We start from the raw sequence: 18,207 nt of genomic DNA, 5'->3' as shown, positions 1-18,207 counted from the left end.
GGATGAACGAGAGGATGCTCCCTCCATGTGTGGACGAACTCTTTGAATTCAGAATTCTATTACAACAGGCTGTTTCTCACTAAACACCAACACAGTTACGTTAAATGTTACAATTTGGAGCCCCTCTAGCAGCAGAGTGCTGTGGGATGCAGACATGAAGAATAATAATGTAGAAAATAACATTATTTTTTTTAAAAAAGCTTTAAGAGCTTTCATGTAAAAAAAATCAGCATGCCCTTTTAAGATTGCATTGTAGTTAAGAGGACACCATACAGAAAGATCAGAACCTGTGGAGTTAGGCAGTTTCTCCATAGGTGTATTGTCAAGCCTATCATATAGGAAGTAGAACTTACGATGGCTGTGGGGAAAGGAGAGATTTTATCAATAGAAAGGAGATACTTTTTATCAAGAGTAATGCAGCAAACTCTCAACTATCCAACTCTTGACTATCTGGCTTGTGCTTATCTGGTTGGTTGGATTGGGGTATAAAGGGACTGAACTACAGGGTCATCAGTTCCTTTTTCTTGATGCAAGCAAAGCTCAAGGTAAAAAATCACCCAACACCACACCTAAAAGAAAACGAATGGAATGAACAAAAAATGGGGAAAACATACACCACAAGGAAAAGTAGAAGGAGGTATTAAGACCATATAGCATATGCTCTGGGCTGGCTGGTCACAATAACAAAACAGTCATTCTGCAACACAACATGTCCATCCCAAAAAGACAAGGCGAGATGAACCCATGTAGGGAAAAGACGACCACCAAGACAAACAAATGCAAAGAAAGTGCGACAGAGTAAAATGGAGGGAGGGTGGCGACCTCAAGGAGAAGGATAAATGCCCACCCTTAGATGGTACGATAACCCACCCCCACCCCCACCCCCCACAAATAAAACAAACTATATCTGCTGTTGAGGCATTGTTGCCCAACACCGAAGGTAGGGTGCTGGGCTGGGAAGGTTAAAAGTCTGCCGCAGAGCGGCTAAAATTGGGCGGTCCAGCAAGATGCGAACGACAGTCATATGAGCCACAGTAACACTGAGGTGGGTCCTCGCAATGGTGGAGGTAACCATGTTGTTAGCCTCGTATGGCCAATGCGGAGCCGCAGAGAACCACAGAGTCCCTGTGAAAGCCCCGCATGGAGGTCTTCCACACATCTGTAGTCTCCTTAATGGCATACAGTTCGCTGTGAGTACTGAGATTATGCCTTTCCGTCTCCCAAAACTGAAATACCTTGCGGTGTAATAATGATTGCAGGTCAGTTACAGGGATGCCGATTTCCAGAAGCGGTTTCCATGTAGCCTGTTTGGCCAGCCTGTCAGCAAATTCATTTCCTGGGATTCCAACGTGGCCTGGGGTCCACATAAACACCACAGAACGACTGGACCATTCCAGGGCATAGATGGACTCCTGGATGGTCGTTACCAAAGGATGGCAGGGGTAGCACTGGTTCATAGCTTGTAGGCTGCTCAAGGAGTCAGTACACAGAAGAAACGACTCGTCAGGGCATGAGCAGATGTGCCCAAGAGCACGACAAATGGCTGCCAGCTCTGCAATGAAAACACAGCAGCCATCTGGCAAAGAGTGCTGTTTAATATCTAGTCCATGAAACATACGTGAAGCCAACATGACCATCAGCCATCACGCCATCAGTGTAAACCACTTCATGGTCTCGGTACATGTCAAGAATCGAGAGGAAGTGACAGCAGATAGCTGCAGGGTTAACAGAGTAATTAAGACCATGTGAAAGGTCCAGGCGAAGCTTCGGCCTAGGTGTACACCATGGAGGTGTACGTGAATGGACCTTGAGTATAGGTGGTAAAGGCGAGGATTCCATTTCAGACAGAAGAGATCAGACACGCTAACCTTCAATGGAAGGACTCCAGCCTCCATCAGGACACTGATCACCAGACTCGTCCTAAAAGCTCCTGTTGCCTATCGAACGACACAGTGATGCACTGGGTCGAGTAAAATTAATGCTAAGGGCACCGCCGAACCATAAACCAGACTCCCATGGTCAGGGCAGGATTGAACAAGGGCTCTGTATGGCTGCAGCAGCATAGAGAGATCTGCAGCCCAGACAGTGTTGCTTATGCAGCGGAGGGCATTGATGTGGTGGCCGCACTTCCGCTGACAAAGATGAGGAAGCCACATCAATCGGGCATCGAAAACCAGTCCTAAGAATCAATATGTCTTCACTACAGTGAGTGGATCGTCACTAAGGTAAAATTCTGGTTCTGGATGAATGGTATGACGCTGACAAGTTCGTGACACACGACTTCGCGGCTGAAAACTGGAAGCCATGGGCCAGAGCACATGACTGCACCTTGTGAATGGCTACCTGTAGGCACCGCTCAGCAACACCAGTACTGGAGGGGCAGAACGAAATGCACAAGTCTTCTGCATACAGAGAAGGTGAGGCTGACGGCCTGACAGCTGCTGCTACACAGTTAATGGCCACCAAAAATAGAGATACACTCAATACAGAGCCCTGCAGGACCCCACTCTCCTGGATATGGGGGGAACAACTGGGACACAAAAGGTACGGAGTGATAGGAAATTTAGGATAAAAAAAAAAAATCGGGAGGTGGGCCCAGAAACCCCACTCATATGTGGCAACGATATGATGTCAGGTCGTGTCGTAAGCTTTTCATAAATCAAAAAAGACAGCAACCAGGCGTTGGCGTCTGGAAAAGGCTGTTGGATGACTGACTCGAGGGAAACTAGATCATCAATGGTAGAGCGACCTTAATGGAAATTGCCCTGACATGGAGCCAGTAGGCCACGTGACTCCAGGATCCAACACAACTGCAGACTTACCATACGTTCTAACAGCTTACAAAGAAAGTTGCTGAGGCTGATGGGGCAACGGCTATCCACATCAAGCGGGTTTTTACCGGTTTGACCACTAGAATGATTGCACTCTCCCGCCATTGCGATGGAAAGATGCCATGCACCAGTGCCGGTTGAAGATGATGAGATGTCACTTGTATTCGGATGAGAGATGTTTGCTCATCTGACTGCGGACCTGATCTGACCCAGGAGCTGTGTCGAGGCAATGTGCTAGGATGCTGATGAGCTCCCACTCTGTAAATGGAGCATTATAGGGTTCACTGTGATGTTCAGTGAATGAGAGGGCTTTCCTTTCTAAGCGTCATTTCAGGGTGCGAAATTCTGGGGGATAATTCTCTGATGTGGAGGCTCGAACAAAGTGCTCGGCAATTGCATTTGCATTGGTAGATAACACGACATTGATGTTAATGCCAGTAACACCTGTCGGGGTCTGCAACCCACAAAGATATCTGGTCTTCGTCCAGACTTGGGAAGGCGACGTATGCATCCAATGATTGAGTTGTACCTCTCCCAACACACCTGTTTCCATCTTTCTATAAGCTGGCGAACACGGGCACGGAGCCGTTTAAAAGCTATTAGGTGCTCTAAGGAAAGGTGCCGCTTATGTCACTATAGAGCTCGCCAACGCTCTTTAATGGCCTCAGCGATTTCCGGCGACCACCGAGGTACTGACTTTTGCTGGGGCCACCCTAAAGAACAAGGGATCCCGTTTTCCGCCACAGAAACAACTGTTCTAGTTACCTGCTCAACAACCACATCGATGGTACTACGTGGCGGAGATTCAACAGTGACAGCAGAGGTGAAAGCTTCCCAATCTGCCTTGTTTTAAAGCCCATCATGGTAGACGTGCGAAGGAATAGCGCTGGGGGAGTGACAAAGATGGGAAGTGATCACTACCACCCAAGTCATTGTGGGCTCTCCAGTGGACAGATGGTAGAAGTTGTGGCTTAACAGTTGTCCTAGCTCAGCCAGGTGGTAGAAAAAACCACAGCAATTCCACTGGAGGATGATGTTATCATGAGGCTGGGAAGGCATGAAGCATGGAAGGAGGCAGGTTACACCTCAGGGTCACCTGTTGCCACTGACTGAGTATTTGTATCCATTCCTATTGTGGATGAGGCATCAGTGAGATCAAGGTCCTCAGGGGATACTGAGATCTGCATCTCATCCACAGGTGCAGAATTGGCAGGGAGTGGTGGTGTTGAGGCCACCGAAGGGTCCTTTTTCTTAGCAGACTACTTTGTTTGCTTGCCCTCTCACTTCTCTTTAGGGGCTTGCTGGGAGGACTTCTCTGAAGACCGTAAAGCTCTTCATCCAGCAGTTTTTGGCTCCTTGTGTGCTTATCTGGCCCCTACTTAATTAATATCATAACACTTCATGATAAAATGAGGAATAATTTATTGTACATACTGCACTTTTCAAAAGCTTTAGCAAGTGTGTACCAAATATGATGATGTGTGGGCTTTCAAAATGTTTTATAAGTCTTTTGTGCTTCTAGTAAATCTGGAGCCACAATTATAAAGGTACAAACTGTATTGTTAATACTGTAGGAATTATTGGAACCACCCTTCAACAAACAATACTTAGAAGTCCTCTCCAGCGCACACAAACAAGAATGGACATATGTAGTTGCATGTGGACATCCAAAGTGAGTTCATTGTTAAATTATCATTTGGTCCTTAATGTTTTAATTATATACTTCAAAATGGGTGATAAATGAAAGAGACTTGTGGTGATTATGGACCAGAAACTACATGTTTTAAGGTGACTGGATTCAGGGGTAGCAGGCGAAACTATTGGTTTGGAGTTCAGGATAGGAAAATTTACTGTTTGAACCTGGGAGAAAAATTAAGCATAAATTGAAAACAGGTGTGTTTCCCAAGCTTGTGGAAGTGGAATAAAAGTAAGAAAGACAAAGTTGAAAGATAAGCGCAAATAAGTTAAGGAACTATTTTTATGACATGGACATTTAAGGGGATATGGTTTGGCAGTTACTGGGACAATACTGCAGAAAAAAGTGTTGCAATTTCAATGGCAAATAGAACGAGTAGATTCAGAATTTGCTGTCAGTGATGGATGGTTGAATACGTAGAAAAAAGGTTTCCATAGTAGCTGGATTACCATTAGCAGAGAGGCTTTATCCACTGACAATGAGGCGGTGCCGCTGTTTAAAGACTATCTTGCGAAGGTGGTGCCGTTGTTTAAAGACTGTCTTGTGAAGGTAATCAACAAGGAACAATTTCTGGTGAACAACTGTACAATTGCGATGACAGCAGCTTACATTACAAGATGCTTCAAAAAAGGAAGCTGTGCCACCCAGATACAAGAAAAGTAAGGAGCGGGTTACCATAATGGCCTTAAAAAAAAAACAGGAATCATTGCACCTACATTACACTCATCAAAGTAAAGCATGGATGAATTCCAAAAGATTTAGAACCTGGTTCCAAACTGAATTCTTACCAGCTGTAGAGAAATATCTGGAAGATAACAATTTACCACGGAATGCTCCGCTGCTTCATGATAATGCGCTACCACATCCTGTCAGTGACAAATTCACATATGGAGATATCAAAGCATTATTTGTACTACCAAACCTGATTGCTCTCTGTCAGCCAATGGACAGGGCAGCCTTCAAATGCTAAAGAAGTAGTACTAGTGCTGTCTCCTCAGTTTGTTGGTATCAGCAGCTGATAATAATGAAAACTGTGTAACCAATCCGAAGATTGACTTGCTGGACGTCATAAGGTGCTTGGGTGAAGTGTGGGAAGAGATTTGAGCATATCATTTGTAAGGTCTTTGAAAATTCTTTTACACCATAAAAGTGGACATTTTAACTTTGAAACCAAGTGTGAAACCAAAGTCAAAGATGGACACGATTATATCATTTTGTTTACTGGGTTGAGAGGATGTTGATGCACAGTATGTCACAAAATGGATGGCAAATGAAGTTGATGAACTAACTGACAATACTATTGTGGAAATGGTAATGCACAAGAAAGCAACACCAGACAAAGAGGCGAACTTAGATGACAGGAGAAATCTCATCCCACATTCTGAAGGTTTCAGGACGATTAAGGTAGTGTTGCAGTACGTCAGTGAGCAGGAGGAAGCAATGCCAGCTAATATCCTTTCGTGTAAGTGGATGGATACTGCAACATAGAAGAGAGCTAAAAGAGGAAACACTCATCTATTAAAACATTTTTTAAATCTATAAGTTTCACCTTCTTCTGTTAGGTCTAGCTTTTCATATGTGTGTAATAAAACATTCATATTTTACAATACAGATCATTTCATGTTTCTTATAATAATATCTTAAGGATGCAGTACACTTATAGCTAGCATATATTATATAAGAAGTCAGAAAATATTAATAAATTTGGGGTTTTGTATAAAAATGTATCTTTCGAATGGTACAGCTGCGGTCAGAAGATAGAATTTATAGAACTCCAGTCCATCTGACTTTTTTGTTATGCAGCTTTATGTTCAGCCACATTAGGCTGGAAGTCTAGAGTCTACTATATTAAGACAATGCACAAGGTGTGGTGTCAAGATGGACATCAGGATGTGGGCCACCATATGTATGAAGTACAACTAGTCGACAGTCTGCTGAGAAAATGGCAGTGCTATAATGGCTAAGTGAGGACAACGCCCTCAGTTATCAATGTGACAAGCAGATGCTGGCATGCAGCTAAATTGTTCGAGAACACTCTGGAAGAATCATGGTCTTATGTCTAAACAGTTGCAAGCAGTGCTCTCATCTATGTGAGCGCAAGGTACAACTCAAACTGGGTGTTGTGGAAAATGCCTAACAGAATGGCATATTAATTGAATCCTTGAGTTTTTGCACGCTTTTCACTTCCTACGAATCACAATTTCTCCTCTCTTTTCCAGAATCACTTGTGCTAAGCACCCTAGCATACTTTCTCCCTCTCACTCTGTTAAAGGTGGTTTAGTAGATTTCAGCCCACACTTGTTCATGTCCTGACTGCACTACGCAGACCGCACCTACTACATCCACACTGGGCCAGAACGTGGCAAAATGAAAATTTTGTGCCAGTTGTGTGTGGTGGAGTGTGTTGAGGCATTCCAAAACAGGGAATCAGATGATAGAATATCAGAGAGCAGTAGCAAGACTACTGGAATGAGTCCCTCAAATTGTGTACAGCAAGAAGATTCAAAACCAGGCCTTTGGAACAGGTCAAAAGAAGTAGAAGCCATCCCTGAGAGCCCAGCAGAAACTTGGTGAACTTGTCCAGACCAGACAAATTACAGGAGAGCCCAGCAGAGGAAGAACTACTTGTGGAAATAGCTGCAGGGGAAACGAGAAAGAACTACTAAACAAAAAGCTTCAGGAAGTGACAACAGCAATAGTTTTAAGACTGTATAACATTGTATCAATGTTAAGATGACTTCAGCTTGTATTCAGACATTAGAGGCATCAGTGTGAAGCAAGATCTTGGGTTAACAAATAAACCATTTAGTGGGGCAAAGTTCGATCTTAGGGAGCTTGTTGAGTATGTGGTGCTCGAAGAAGTCTGAATGAATGATACACCACTATTTCAATACATCATGTCTAAAATTTTGGGCGAAGCTAGGACAAAATCAACTGTCCAGGATAGAGCTAACAACACAAATCAAGTTACCAGAGTAACAGAGATGGCTCAACTACAAGGCACAAAAGAACTGGTATGTGCACTGGGTCGGATTTCATACACTGTCTAGCAAACGACAGGATTTAGACCATTATTTGAAATGAGGATGAACAAATTAGCTTCAGTGACACAGTGGAATTAACGTTGCAAGAGGAAAGTGTGCTAGTCTATGAAAGAAAAGGTTCAGTTCCCAAGAATGTTTCATAAGGAACTTTAATACTGAAGTAACATAGGAGGAAGATGATGTAATTGTGGGCAGAGGGGTCACGTGGCTAGAGACTATGGGAAGCCAAAAAGGAGCACCTATGAATGCAGAAACAGCTAAGAGCCTCCGGAATTTTTTGTTATCACCGAGAAAAGCCAGGTCACATGGATGACAAAAGTAAAAAAATGATCATTTGCGAAAAGTGCAAAAGGCAAAGGTATCAAGCACTGTTACGTAAAACACCTACTTGTTACATGTGCAACCAATATGGACACATTACACACCAGTACAATGAGAAATTAAGTACAGTATCCACAAGGACTGTATCTTAAAAAAAAAAAAAAAAAAAATTATGATGTTCAAAAGTGTGTGAAATCTTATGGGACTTAACTGCTAAGGTCATCAGTCCCTAAGCTTACACACTACTTAACCTACATTATCCTAAGGACAAACACACACCCCCATGCCCGAGGGAGGACTCGAACCTCCGCCAGGAACAGCCGCGCAGTCCATGACTGCAGCGCCTTAGACCGCTCGGCTAATCCCTCGCGGCGACTGTATCTTCAATTAAAAATTTAAACTAAGAGTGCACAACATGAAGCACGATGAATGGCCAAAAGTTAAGAGTCATGGACTGAGAAGCATGCAATGAAATTATGAAGGCATATCGTTACGCATCAGGAAGACATTTACAGTTATTAGATACTGGGGCATGTTTAAGCCTTATAAAGATAGGTACAGTGGATACATTTTGAACCACAGATCTGTAATTACTAATAACAGGGAAAGTTCCAGTGAAACACTAAGTCCATATCATAGGAAGAGGATCGTATATGCCTTATGACGGTCTAATAACAAGAGACTTCTTAAGGAAGCAAAACACTGTGATTAACTATTATGAGAGGATGATCAGAATACAGGGTCAAAATACTCTGCTGCTGACAATACCTGAGACAGAAGAACCCCAAGTCTGCAGGAAACCCATGGGTCAAGTGGGAGCCATGATTAATGGAAAATGCATTAACAGACACAAAAGAAGGCGCGTTTTAAGGCAGTCTGGGAGTCACGCTGAATTAAAGACAAGTCGTGAGACAAAAATTGATTAACTACCTATCAGGCACACTAGTGTGGCACCAGAAAATGACATGACAATAGGTTCTAGGGAAGGAAAAAATCTTAAAGGTATGTGCAGAAACAGAACCAAATTCCAGTAATAAAAAAGGAATGATTACTCTCAAACAAAAAGTAAGGACAGGAGTGCATACAGTGAAATCTATGGTACAAATAGAGCTAGAAGAATGTATTCTCATTGTATTGAATACACATGAGGTAGAAAGTGGCAGTGAAAATGATATACAAACTGATAAAGTGACATCAATGCGAGCAGTACAGGAAGCAATTAATGGCATGGACATGTACAGAAATCTCACTGTCCAGGTTAGAGAAGCAATTCGAACCAACCATTTGAATAAAGAAGAGCAACAGCAAGTTGAAAAACTCTGTAGCACATACTGTGGTGTATTGTGCCTAAACAGTGATAAATTGTAATATACAGAAACAGTACAGAAGCCATTCCCAATACTGCCGGAACACAAAGGAATGGTTGTGAATGCAAATCCATATGGTATACCAGAAATGCAAAAGGTAGTATTACAGGAGCAAATTGGGAAAATCATTAACAAGGCTACAATAGTTGAATGTCGGTATATGGAATGCAACTGTATAGAAAGTTGATTGAAATTTAAGTGGGTAAAGTCTTTCCCATCTCCAACATAAATGAGATACTGGTCCAAATGGGGAAAGTTGAGTATTTCTCCACTTCAGATTTGGCCAGTGGATAATGTCAGATGTTAACTGAACCATCACATAGAGAAAATATAGCATTTAGTGCAAAATACCAGCACTATGCATACAAAAATGCTTCCAACGGGGCTAAATAATGCACCAAGAACATTTCAGACATTGATGAATGTTGCTTCAGCAGGATTGCAAGGGATACACAGTATTTGGATGGCATAATCTGCCACAGAGGGACATTAAAGGAACATAATGAGAATCCTTGGATAGATTAAGGATACATACATTAAAGTTACAACCAGATAAAGGTGAATTCCTGAGAAAGCAAGAAATAGTCTTAGGACAAAAGATAACAGATAAAGTTGTAGAGCCAGATGACCATAAAGTAGAAAAAGTGAATAACTTTATAGTTATGAAATCCATGAAGGAATTAAAAGGGGGTTTAGGCTTGCTGGATATTATCATCTGTTCATTCTCAAGTTCAGTAAAATTGTGAATCCATTTCAGAAGTTATGTGAGACACAGTGCCATGTAAGTGAGGAGATCCATGAAAAGCAGCATTTGAAGAAAAGAGAAAGATTATTAAATCCTCCCATATTGAGCTATTCAGATTTAGAGAAACCATTTATATAGATTAATGCCACTGACAATGCATTGGGAGCACTTCTGTCACAAAGGAAGATAGGTACAGATTTACCAATTGCCTATATTTCACAGTCATTGAACAAGGCTGACAGGAACTGCCCTGCAACCAGTCAGAGTACTCAGTGATTGTATGGAACACAAAGCAGTTCAAACCACATGTCTGTCAGACATTTTACCATAGTAACACATTACAAGCCACTGACATGGATTTTAAGTGTAAAAGAGCCATTGTCAAGGTTACTAAACTGGATGTTCAAACTATGAGTATTCCCATGACATTGTGCATAAATCTAGAAAGCTCAATGCAAAAGCTGATGCATTATGTCAAATGTGGTCTGACGATGTAGAGGATGCAGGTGAAAATACAGGACACAAAAATGTGATTAAGGGAAACCAAAAACAGAAGAAAGAAAACTAGGAAATTAGCACAGAGGAAAAGGCTGAAATTATGAAGGAAATAAACAATAATCTGTTAGGTGGATATCATGGAATGCATAGAACCTTAGACCTAATAAAGTATAATTTATAAGCAGTGGAAAGGTATGAAAAAGACCCAGAAGAATACATTACAAAGTGTGACAAATGTCAAATGTAATAATTCATACATAGCACGACAAATATGCCTCTATTAATTATAGACACAGTGATGAATGTAGTAGAGTAACGTGACGGACATTGTAGGTCCATTAGATACTACAACTGGCAATTGATCCAGCTTGATATTCCTAGTTTTCGGTAATGGTGCCTATCAACAGCCAGGACTCTAATGTTCACGAGGATATGTAAATTATTAAAGATCCAGAATATCCAAACCACACCATTTCCCTTTCAGACAAATGGTGGTGCTCGAGGGAACACGCAGAACACTGGTTGAATATTTGTGACACTTCATAAGGAAGAACTGTAGTAATACATATGCTGGGTACCATATAGTATGTATGTATTTAATATAACACCACATAGATGCACTGGGTACACACTGTGTTAATGTTTGGGAGAAAAGTAAATATTCCAGGAGTCCTACAGAAAGAGGAAAGAACTGCTGTGTATAATTATGAAGATTACGTATATGTTTTGTGAACTCCGACACAAGAAGCATGAAAAATGAGAAAAGAGGCAAAAACAAATCAATAAGGCTCACTGTGACAACACAGACTCCAAGAATATTTAAGATAGGAGATAAAGTTGTTTTGTACGAGACCATAAGAAGGCGCCATTCTAAGAAACTAGATGTACAGTTCCAAGAACAGTACAAAGTGATTGCAATAGACTTATGAACGTGACGATTAAGATGCCAGAAATGCTAAGTTGAAGCTCAGCCTCAAGGAAGTGCAGGAAACTGAGGACATACATGGGCACTGCATGCTTATGGACATGAGAGATAAACACTGCTCGTTTTCAGTGGTGACCATTCAAGTGTGCACGCGCCTCATCAAGTGAGGCATAAATTACAAATATTGCGAAAGCCCATCACAGAGAAGTTAATTTTCAAACATCCCATTATGTTAGGTTGGCAGTAGTTGGAAACATAATACAGTGGATGCAAAGTGTACCGACATGTGCTATGTTCTAATTTGAAACGTGTCACACTGCCGTATCTTTCTTAACATGTAAGGCTGATAATCTGCATAAGCACGTCAGTGTGAAAACCTAATTGCAGGATATCAAATTTTATTGTAATCATTTTTGTTGTCATTTTATCAGTAAATCCAACTCTATGGTGAACACACAGTTGACTTTAGAAAAGAAAATAGAGAACCAAGTCAGTGGAGAATCAGAGTGTTTACCACCTGATCCACATTTGTGGTCTTCACTTATCTGGTTCATCTCAAATTATTCAGCTACTTTAAGGTTGCGCATGGAATTTCAGAAAAAGCATTTCATCCTTTACTTTTTTTCTGGCTTTTTATTAACCACAATTCACTTTTGCTTCCCATCTTCATTACTTTGGACCCGTCGTCTTTGTCTGCGTCTTCGGTCCAAAGACGTTTGATAAAGCTCTCCATGCTACTCATCTTGTGCAAGTGGCCTCATCTGGTTACTGTATTCATCTCTTGGTCCCTCTACCATTTGTAATCCCCCCCCAATAGTGTTAAATTGGTGATCCCTTGATGCCACAGAACGTGTCCTACCAACTGAACCCTTCTTTTAGTCAGGTTGTGCCACAAATTCCTCTTCTCCCCAATTCTATTCAGTACTTCCTCATTAAATATGTGATCTACCCATCTAATCTTCAGCATTCTTCTGTAGTGCCACATTTCAAAAGCTTCTATCCTCTTCTTGTCTAAACTATTTATCATCCACATTTCTCTTCCACACATGGCTACACTGCACACAAATACTTTCGGAGAGGACTTCCTGACATTTAAATCAATACTCAATGTTAACAAGTTTCTCTTCTTCAGAGATACTTTTCTTGCCATTGCCAGTCTACATTTTACATCTTCCCTACTTCGACGATCATCCGTTGTTTTGCTTCCCAAATAGCAAAACTCGTCGAATACTTCCAAGTGTCATTTCCTAATCTGATTCCCTCAGCATCACCTGATTTAATTCAACTACATTTCATTATCCTCATTTTGCTCTTGTTCATTTTCATCTTAAATCCTCCTTTCCAGATACTGTTCATTCCGTCCAGAAGCTATTCCAAGTCCTTTGCTGTCTCTGACAGAATTACAATGTCATCAGCAAACCTCACAGTTTTTATTTCTTCTCCATGGATTTTAATTCCTACTCTGAATTTTTCTTTTGTTTCCTTTTACTGCTTGCTCAATATACAGATTGAATAGCATTGGGCACAGCTATAGCCCTGTCTCACTCCCTTCTCAAACACTGATTCCCTTCCATGACCCCTGTCTCTCATAACCACCATCTGGTTTCTGTACAAATTGTAAACAGCCTTTCGCTCCCTGTATACCCCTGTCACCTTCAGAATTTGAAAGAGTATTCCAGTCAACATTGTCAAAAGCTTTCTCTAAGTCTACAAATGCTATAAACATAGATTTGTCTTTCCTTAACTTATCTCCTATGAGAAGTCATAGGGTCAGTCTTGCCTTGCATGTTCCAACTTTTCTACAGAATCCAAACTGATCTTCCCCAAGGTCAGCTTCTACCAGTTTTTCCATTTGTCTGTAAAGAATTTGTATTAGTGTTTTGCAGCCATGACTTGAAACTGATAGTTCAATAATTTTCACATCTGTTAGCACCACCTTTCTTTGGAATTGGAACTATTATATTATTCTTGAAGTATGAGAGAATTTCACTTGTGTCATACATCTTGCTCACAAGATGAAATAGTTTTGCCTTAGCTGGCTCTTCCAAGGCTGTCAGTAGCTCTAATGGAATGTTGTCTACTCTCAGGGTCTTGTTTTGATTTATGTCTTTCAGTGCTTTGTCAAATTCTTCACGCAGTATCACATCTCCCCTTTCATCTCCCTCTATGTCCACTTCCCTTTCCATAATATTGCCCTCAAGTACATCTCCCTTTTACAGACCCTCTATATACTCCTTCCAACTTTCTGCTTTCCCTTCTTTGCTTGGGACTGGAATTCCATCTGCACTCTTGATAGTCACACAGGTGGTTCTCTTTTCTCCAAAGGTCTCTCTAATTTTTCCGTAGGCAGTATCTATCTCACCCCTAGTGATACACACTTCTACATCCTAACATTTGTTCTCTAGCCATTCCTGCTTAGCCATTTTGCACTTCTTGTTGATCTCATTTTTGAGACGTTTGTAGTCTCTTTCTCCCACTTCACTTATTGCATTTTTATATTTTCTCCCATCAATCCATTAAATTCAATATCTCTTGTGTTACACAATGATTTCTAGTAGCCCTCTTCTTTTTACCTACGTGATCCTCTGCTGCCTTCACTATTTCATCTCTCAAAGCAACCCATTCTTCTTCTATTGTATTCCTTTCCCCTGTTCTTGTCAATCGTCCCCTAATGCTTGCTTTGAAACCTACAACTTCTGTTTTTTTTGCATTTATCCAGGTCCCATCTCCTTAAATTCCTGCCTTTTTGCAGTTTCTTAAGTTTTAAACTGCAGTTCATAACGAATAAATTGTGGTCAGAGTCCACATCTGACCCTGGAAATGTCTTCCAATTTAAAATCTGGTTCCTAAATCTGTCTTACCATTATATAATCTACCTGAAACCTTCAGGTGTCTCCACGTCTCTTCCACATATACAACCTTCTCCCATGATTCTTAAACCAAGTTTTAGCTATGATTAAATTATGTTCTGTGCAAATTTCTACCAAGTGGCTTCATCTTTCATGCCTTTCCCTTAGTCCATATTCAGCTACTACTTTTCCTTCTCTTCCTTTTCTCATTATCGAATTCCAGTCCCCCGTGACTTAGATTTTTGGCTCCCTTAACTATTCGAGTAATTTCTTTTAGCTCATCACAAATTTCCTCACTTACCTCCTCATCTGGAGAACTAGTTGGCATATAAACTTGTACTGCTGTGATGGGTGTGGGCTTTGTGTCTATCTTGGCTACAATAATGCATTCACTATGCCGTTTGTAGTAGCTTATCCGCATTCCTTTTTTTTTATTTTATACTCATTATTAAACCTACTTCTGCATTACTCCTGTCTGATTTTGTATTTATAACTCTGTATTTACTGACCAGAAGTACTGTTCTCCTGCCACCAAACTTCACTAATTCCCACTATATCTAACTTTAACCTATCCATTTCCATTTTTAAATTTTCTAACCTACCTGGCTGATGATGGGATCTGACATTCCAAGCTCTGATGTGTAGACCTATGGGTGTAAATTTTCGTCTGAATTATGTTACTTAAAAAAGTCAGAAAGCCATTTTAAAGCACCTGAATATTGTACTGTGTGCAACTGTAGGCAAGTATAATTCAAGTTGCTAAACTTTGTTCTAACATATGAGCACATACTCTCAATTTCTACAATACAATTACAAGCAAATGTGGATTATTTAATACAGAGGAATTTAAGATATTCTGTTTCCTTTTTCTGCACTGATGGACCCATCTATAGTTAATTTAACTGCATTTATTCAGTGATATGGTCGCCAGAAATGCGATATTTTAATTCTCCAGGTTACCACTTACACTAAGCGAAGCACAGTTTTCTGGACCAACCAACATCTCATGATGGTGGTGGAACAGACAGTTCAGAACAGAAAGTGTTATCTAATGAATTGAATTAAAGAAATAATGTATATAGTGAACATACATCTCTTACTCCATATATAAAAGAGAATTATAATATGAATGAAAAATTATTATTGCCACCCTAACATTAATTTATTTTAGCTCAGATGAGTCTGTCAGTCCATCCCTTTCGCATGTACCAATCACAAGCAGGACATCGAAGCTGGACTTAGCAATGTGAATAGGGGGTTTGATTAATTTTAATTGATAAAACAACATGTACTTACTCATGAATTATGTATTGTTCCTGTTGATTAGTTTTATTCAGAATTTTGATGTTGATACCTCTAACACTTAACAAGTATTTTACCAATGTACTTTAATAAGATTTATTAGAAAAAGTATCAGCAATACTGCCAACAATACTGTGTTGCTACAATAACTAGTTCTTTGCCGCACAGAACGCTGGCAAGAGGAGGCGGCCTAAAACTACAATTGTTGACTGACTGGGTGGTACGATGAAAGGACTTTCCATGCTGACAAAACAATCGTGGCCTACAGTTCAACTGTTTCTTGAAAGTGCATTACAGAGGCATTCTTGCCGATTTGATTATGAAATGAGTTAATGGAGGCTGTTGTACCTCAATTACTCCAAGGCAGAAAAGGGATGACATTTTGAATGTTAAATAATGTGCAGGTAAGCAATGTGTTGCCACACTGTTAGATCAAATATTTTCGCAGTTGTTACAAAAATGACGACTTTCAACTTCTACTGACTATTATTATGAGGAAGTGACCAAGTTAAGGATGGCAGCACTATATAAGCTATTTTCACATAGAATTTAAACTGGAAGAAATGCCTAATGTTATTGGTAATCATGAGCACATGAAGTTTTTTTGTTGTGCTAATCTGTGGCTCAGTATCTCTGCTATGTGATGAATAGCAACTTTCCTTTTCATAATATTGGGAAATTTTATTGCATTTATCTATCTAACCCACTCCCACAATTTTTCACTTCCAACAATGACACCCACAAATTAAGTGCTCTAATACATATATAATTATCCTATTTATTTCACTGCCCCACATTAGAACGAAGTACAATTCAGTTTCAGCGATTTGCTAATTTACAGCATGGAAGTCACTATATATTTATCTATTGCTCTCAGCATTTCAAATACTGAATTTGACACATGCTTCTGTTTCCTATTCACTGATTGTGATCGTCTGTTCTTTGCTGAAATGAATGATTTCCCCTTTCTACTGATATTACCAGTTTCACTCACCAATAAATGGGATCAGATGCATTGAACCAAACATACAAAATGGTTCAAATGGCTCTGAGCACTATGGGACTTAACATCTATGGTCATCAGTCCCCTAGAACTTAGAACTACTTAAACCTAACTAACCTAAGGCCGTCACACAACACCCAGTCATCACGAGGCAGAGAACCAAACATACAAAAATTAATTTCAATTCAATATGTAATGGCTTTTACCTGTTTCAGTGGTCCCAATGCAAGTTCCCATGATTTTTTAATTATGAGATGGTTCGGATCAGACTCCCTAGTGGCTTCAGTATAAACTTGTCCAGCTGAAGGGTTATATCCAGGTGGTGAAGCAAGATCAGAACTTCTCTCCTGTTTGCTCCTGTAATCAATACATTGTTACAAGATTGCAGGATTACATTATTTGTATAATGAAGACAATTCCGTTTATGAATTTATTAAATTTATAACGTGCGTCAGTACTTGTCAAGTTGTGTCACTTACAATACAGACAACTGACACAAAAATTGTATTTGCCTCCTTCCTTATTAAAATGGGTAATGCTTGTTCTGTCTCCCTACCTCTTAAACATTCAACTATTTTCCCTTTTCGACCCTGACAGAGGAACATCTGGGTCCAATGGAACACACACAACTAACAAACATTCTGTTCTGTCCAATACATTTATTTTGTGTATCCCATGGGTACACAAATATGTTTGCATGACCCAAATAATGTCTTTCTTAAGAGGTAACAAAGAAAGAAACACATAACACAGCGCTACAATGTCCTGGCAGTGTAGCCAAACTGGGGCAATGGACATGCCAGGTGGAGCATATGAGAGGCTATGTTGTCCCAGTGCTGTGCCCTGACATGGATGTCAGGATGTGTCAATTGGAGTAGATTGGGATAAGCAACAAGAAGAGGAACGGTGAGAGGTGAGGTGAGGAAAAGGAGGAGCACAGTAACAGGAGAGGATAAAAATATGGCAATCAAAGGATTCACTCTGCTGTAGGCAATGGAAGTTTGTGTGCAGTATATAATGAAACATGAAGATGGGATTAAAATGGTGCAGGGGTGCTGGCAGGATAGAAAAAATGGAAAGGGGGACAAAGGAGGGAACAGTGTTTGTGTATTTCACTAGACAAACTAAACTGAAGTCTGGTGGTAAGCAGCTGTCGGAGATGGAAGGAAAGCATAAAAATATGGAAGGTGCTGAAGGACAAGGAATATAGGGGAGATTTAACCCAAGGGATTTGAAAGACAGGTTGTAAAGATGATATCCATGTACAAAATTAAGATAAAGCCAATCTTGGGGAAGGACCTTGATGGCATGTGTTATCATGCAGCCAGTGAAGTTGAGCACTGATCAAGGGCATGCTCCAGTACTGTGTGGTGAGCTTTGTTCTTGGTCAAAGTTTGGTGGCGACCATTCATTTTGGTGAACAGCTAGTTAGAAGGCTGTGCAGAAGTCATTTGGTATGTCTCCGTTCACATGTGGAGTATGATATTCCACTGAAGGTAATGGAACAGGACGTGTTGGGTGGGTGTGTGGGAAAGCTCTTTCGCGAAGTACAACTTACGTTGCAAGGGTTGGATGTAGGTATTGTCCTCAGCCAGTATCAACCAGGATTTTGCACACACTGACCAG

General features: G+C 40.5%; 1 protein-coding gene across 2 annotated transcripts in view; it reads right to left on the bottom strand.

The window, feature by feature from the left end:
- Positions 1–18,207, bottom strand: part of LOC124596620 (ER membrane protein complex subunit 4) — a 64,601-nt gene that overhangs the window by 10,787 nt on the left and 35,607 nt on the right. For both annotated transcript variants that reach the window (XM_047135845.1, XM_047135846.1), the window contains one exon: positions 16,788–16,938. In XM_047135845.1, coding sequence (XP_046991801.1) covers positions 16,788–16,938 — 151 coding nt within the window. The remainder of the gene's footprint in view (positions 1–16,787; positions 16,939–18,207) is intronic.

This window comes from Schistocerca americana, chromosome 2 (genome assembly GCF_021461395.2).
Source record: "Schistocerca americana isolate TAMUIC-IGC-003095 chromosome 2, iqSchAmer2.1, whole genome shotgun sequence".
Lineage (NCBI taxonomy): Eukaryota > Metazoa > Arthropoda > Insecta > Orthoptera > Acrididae > Schistocerca > Schistocerca americana.
The sequence above is the reverse complement of the archived record's forward strand: the minus strand, read 5'-3'. Positions and strand labels throughout refer to the sequence as shown.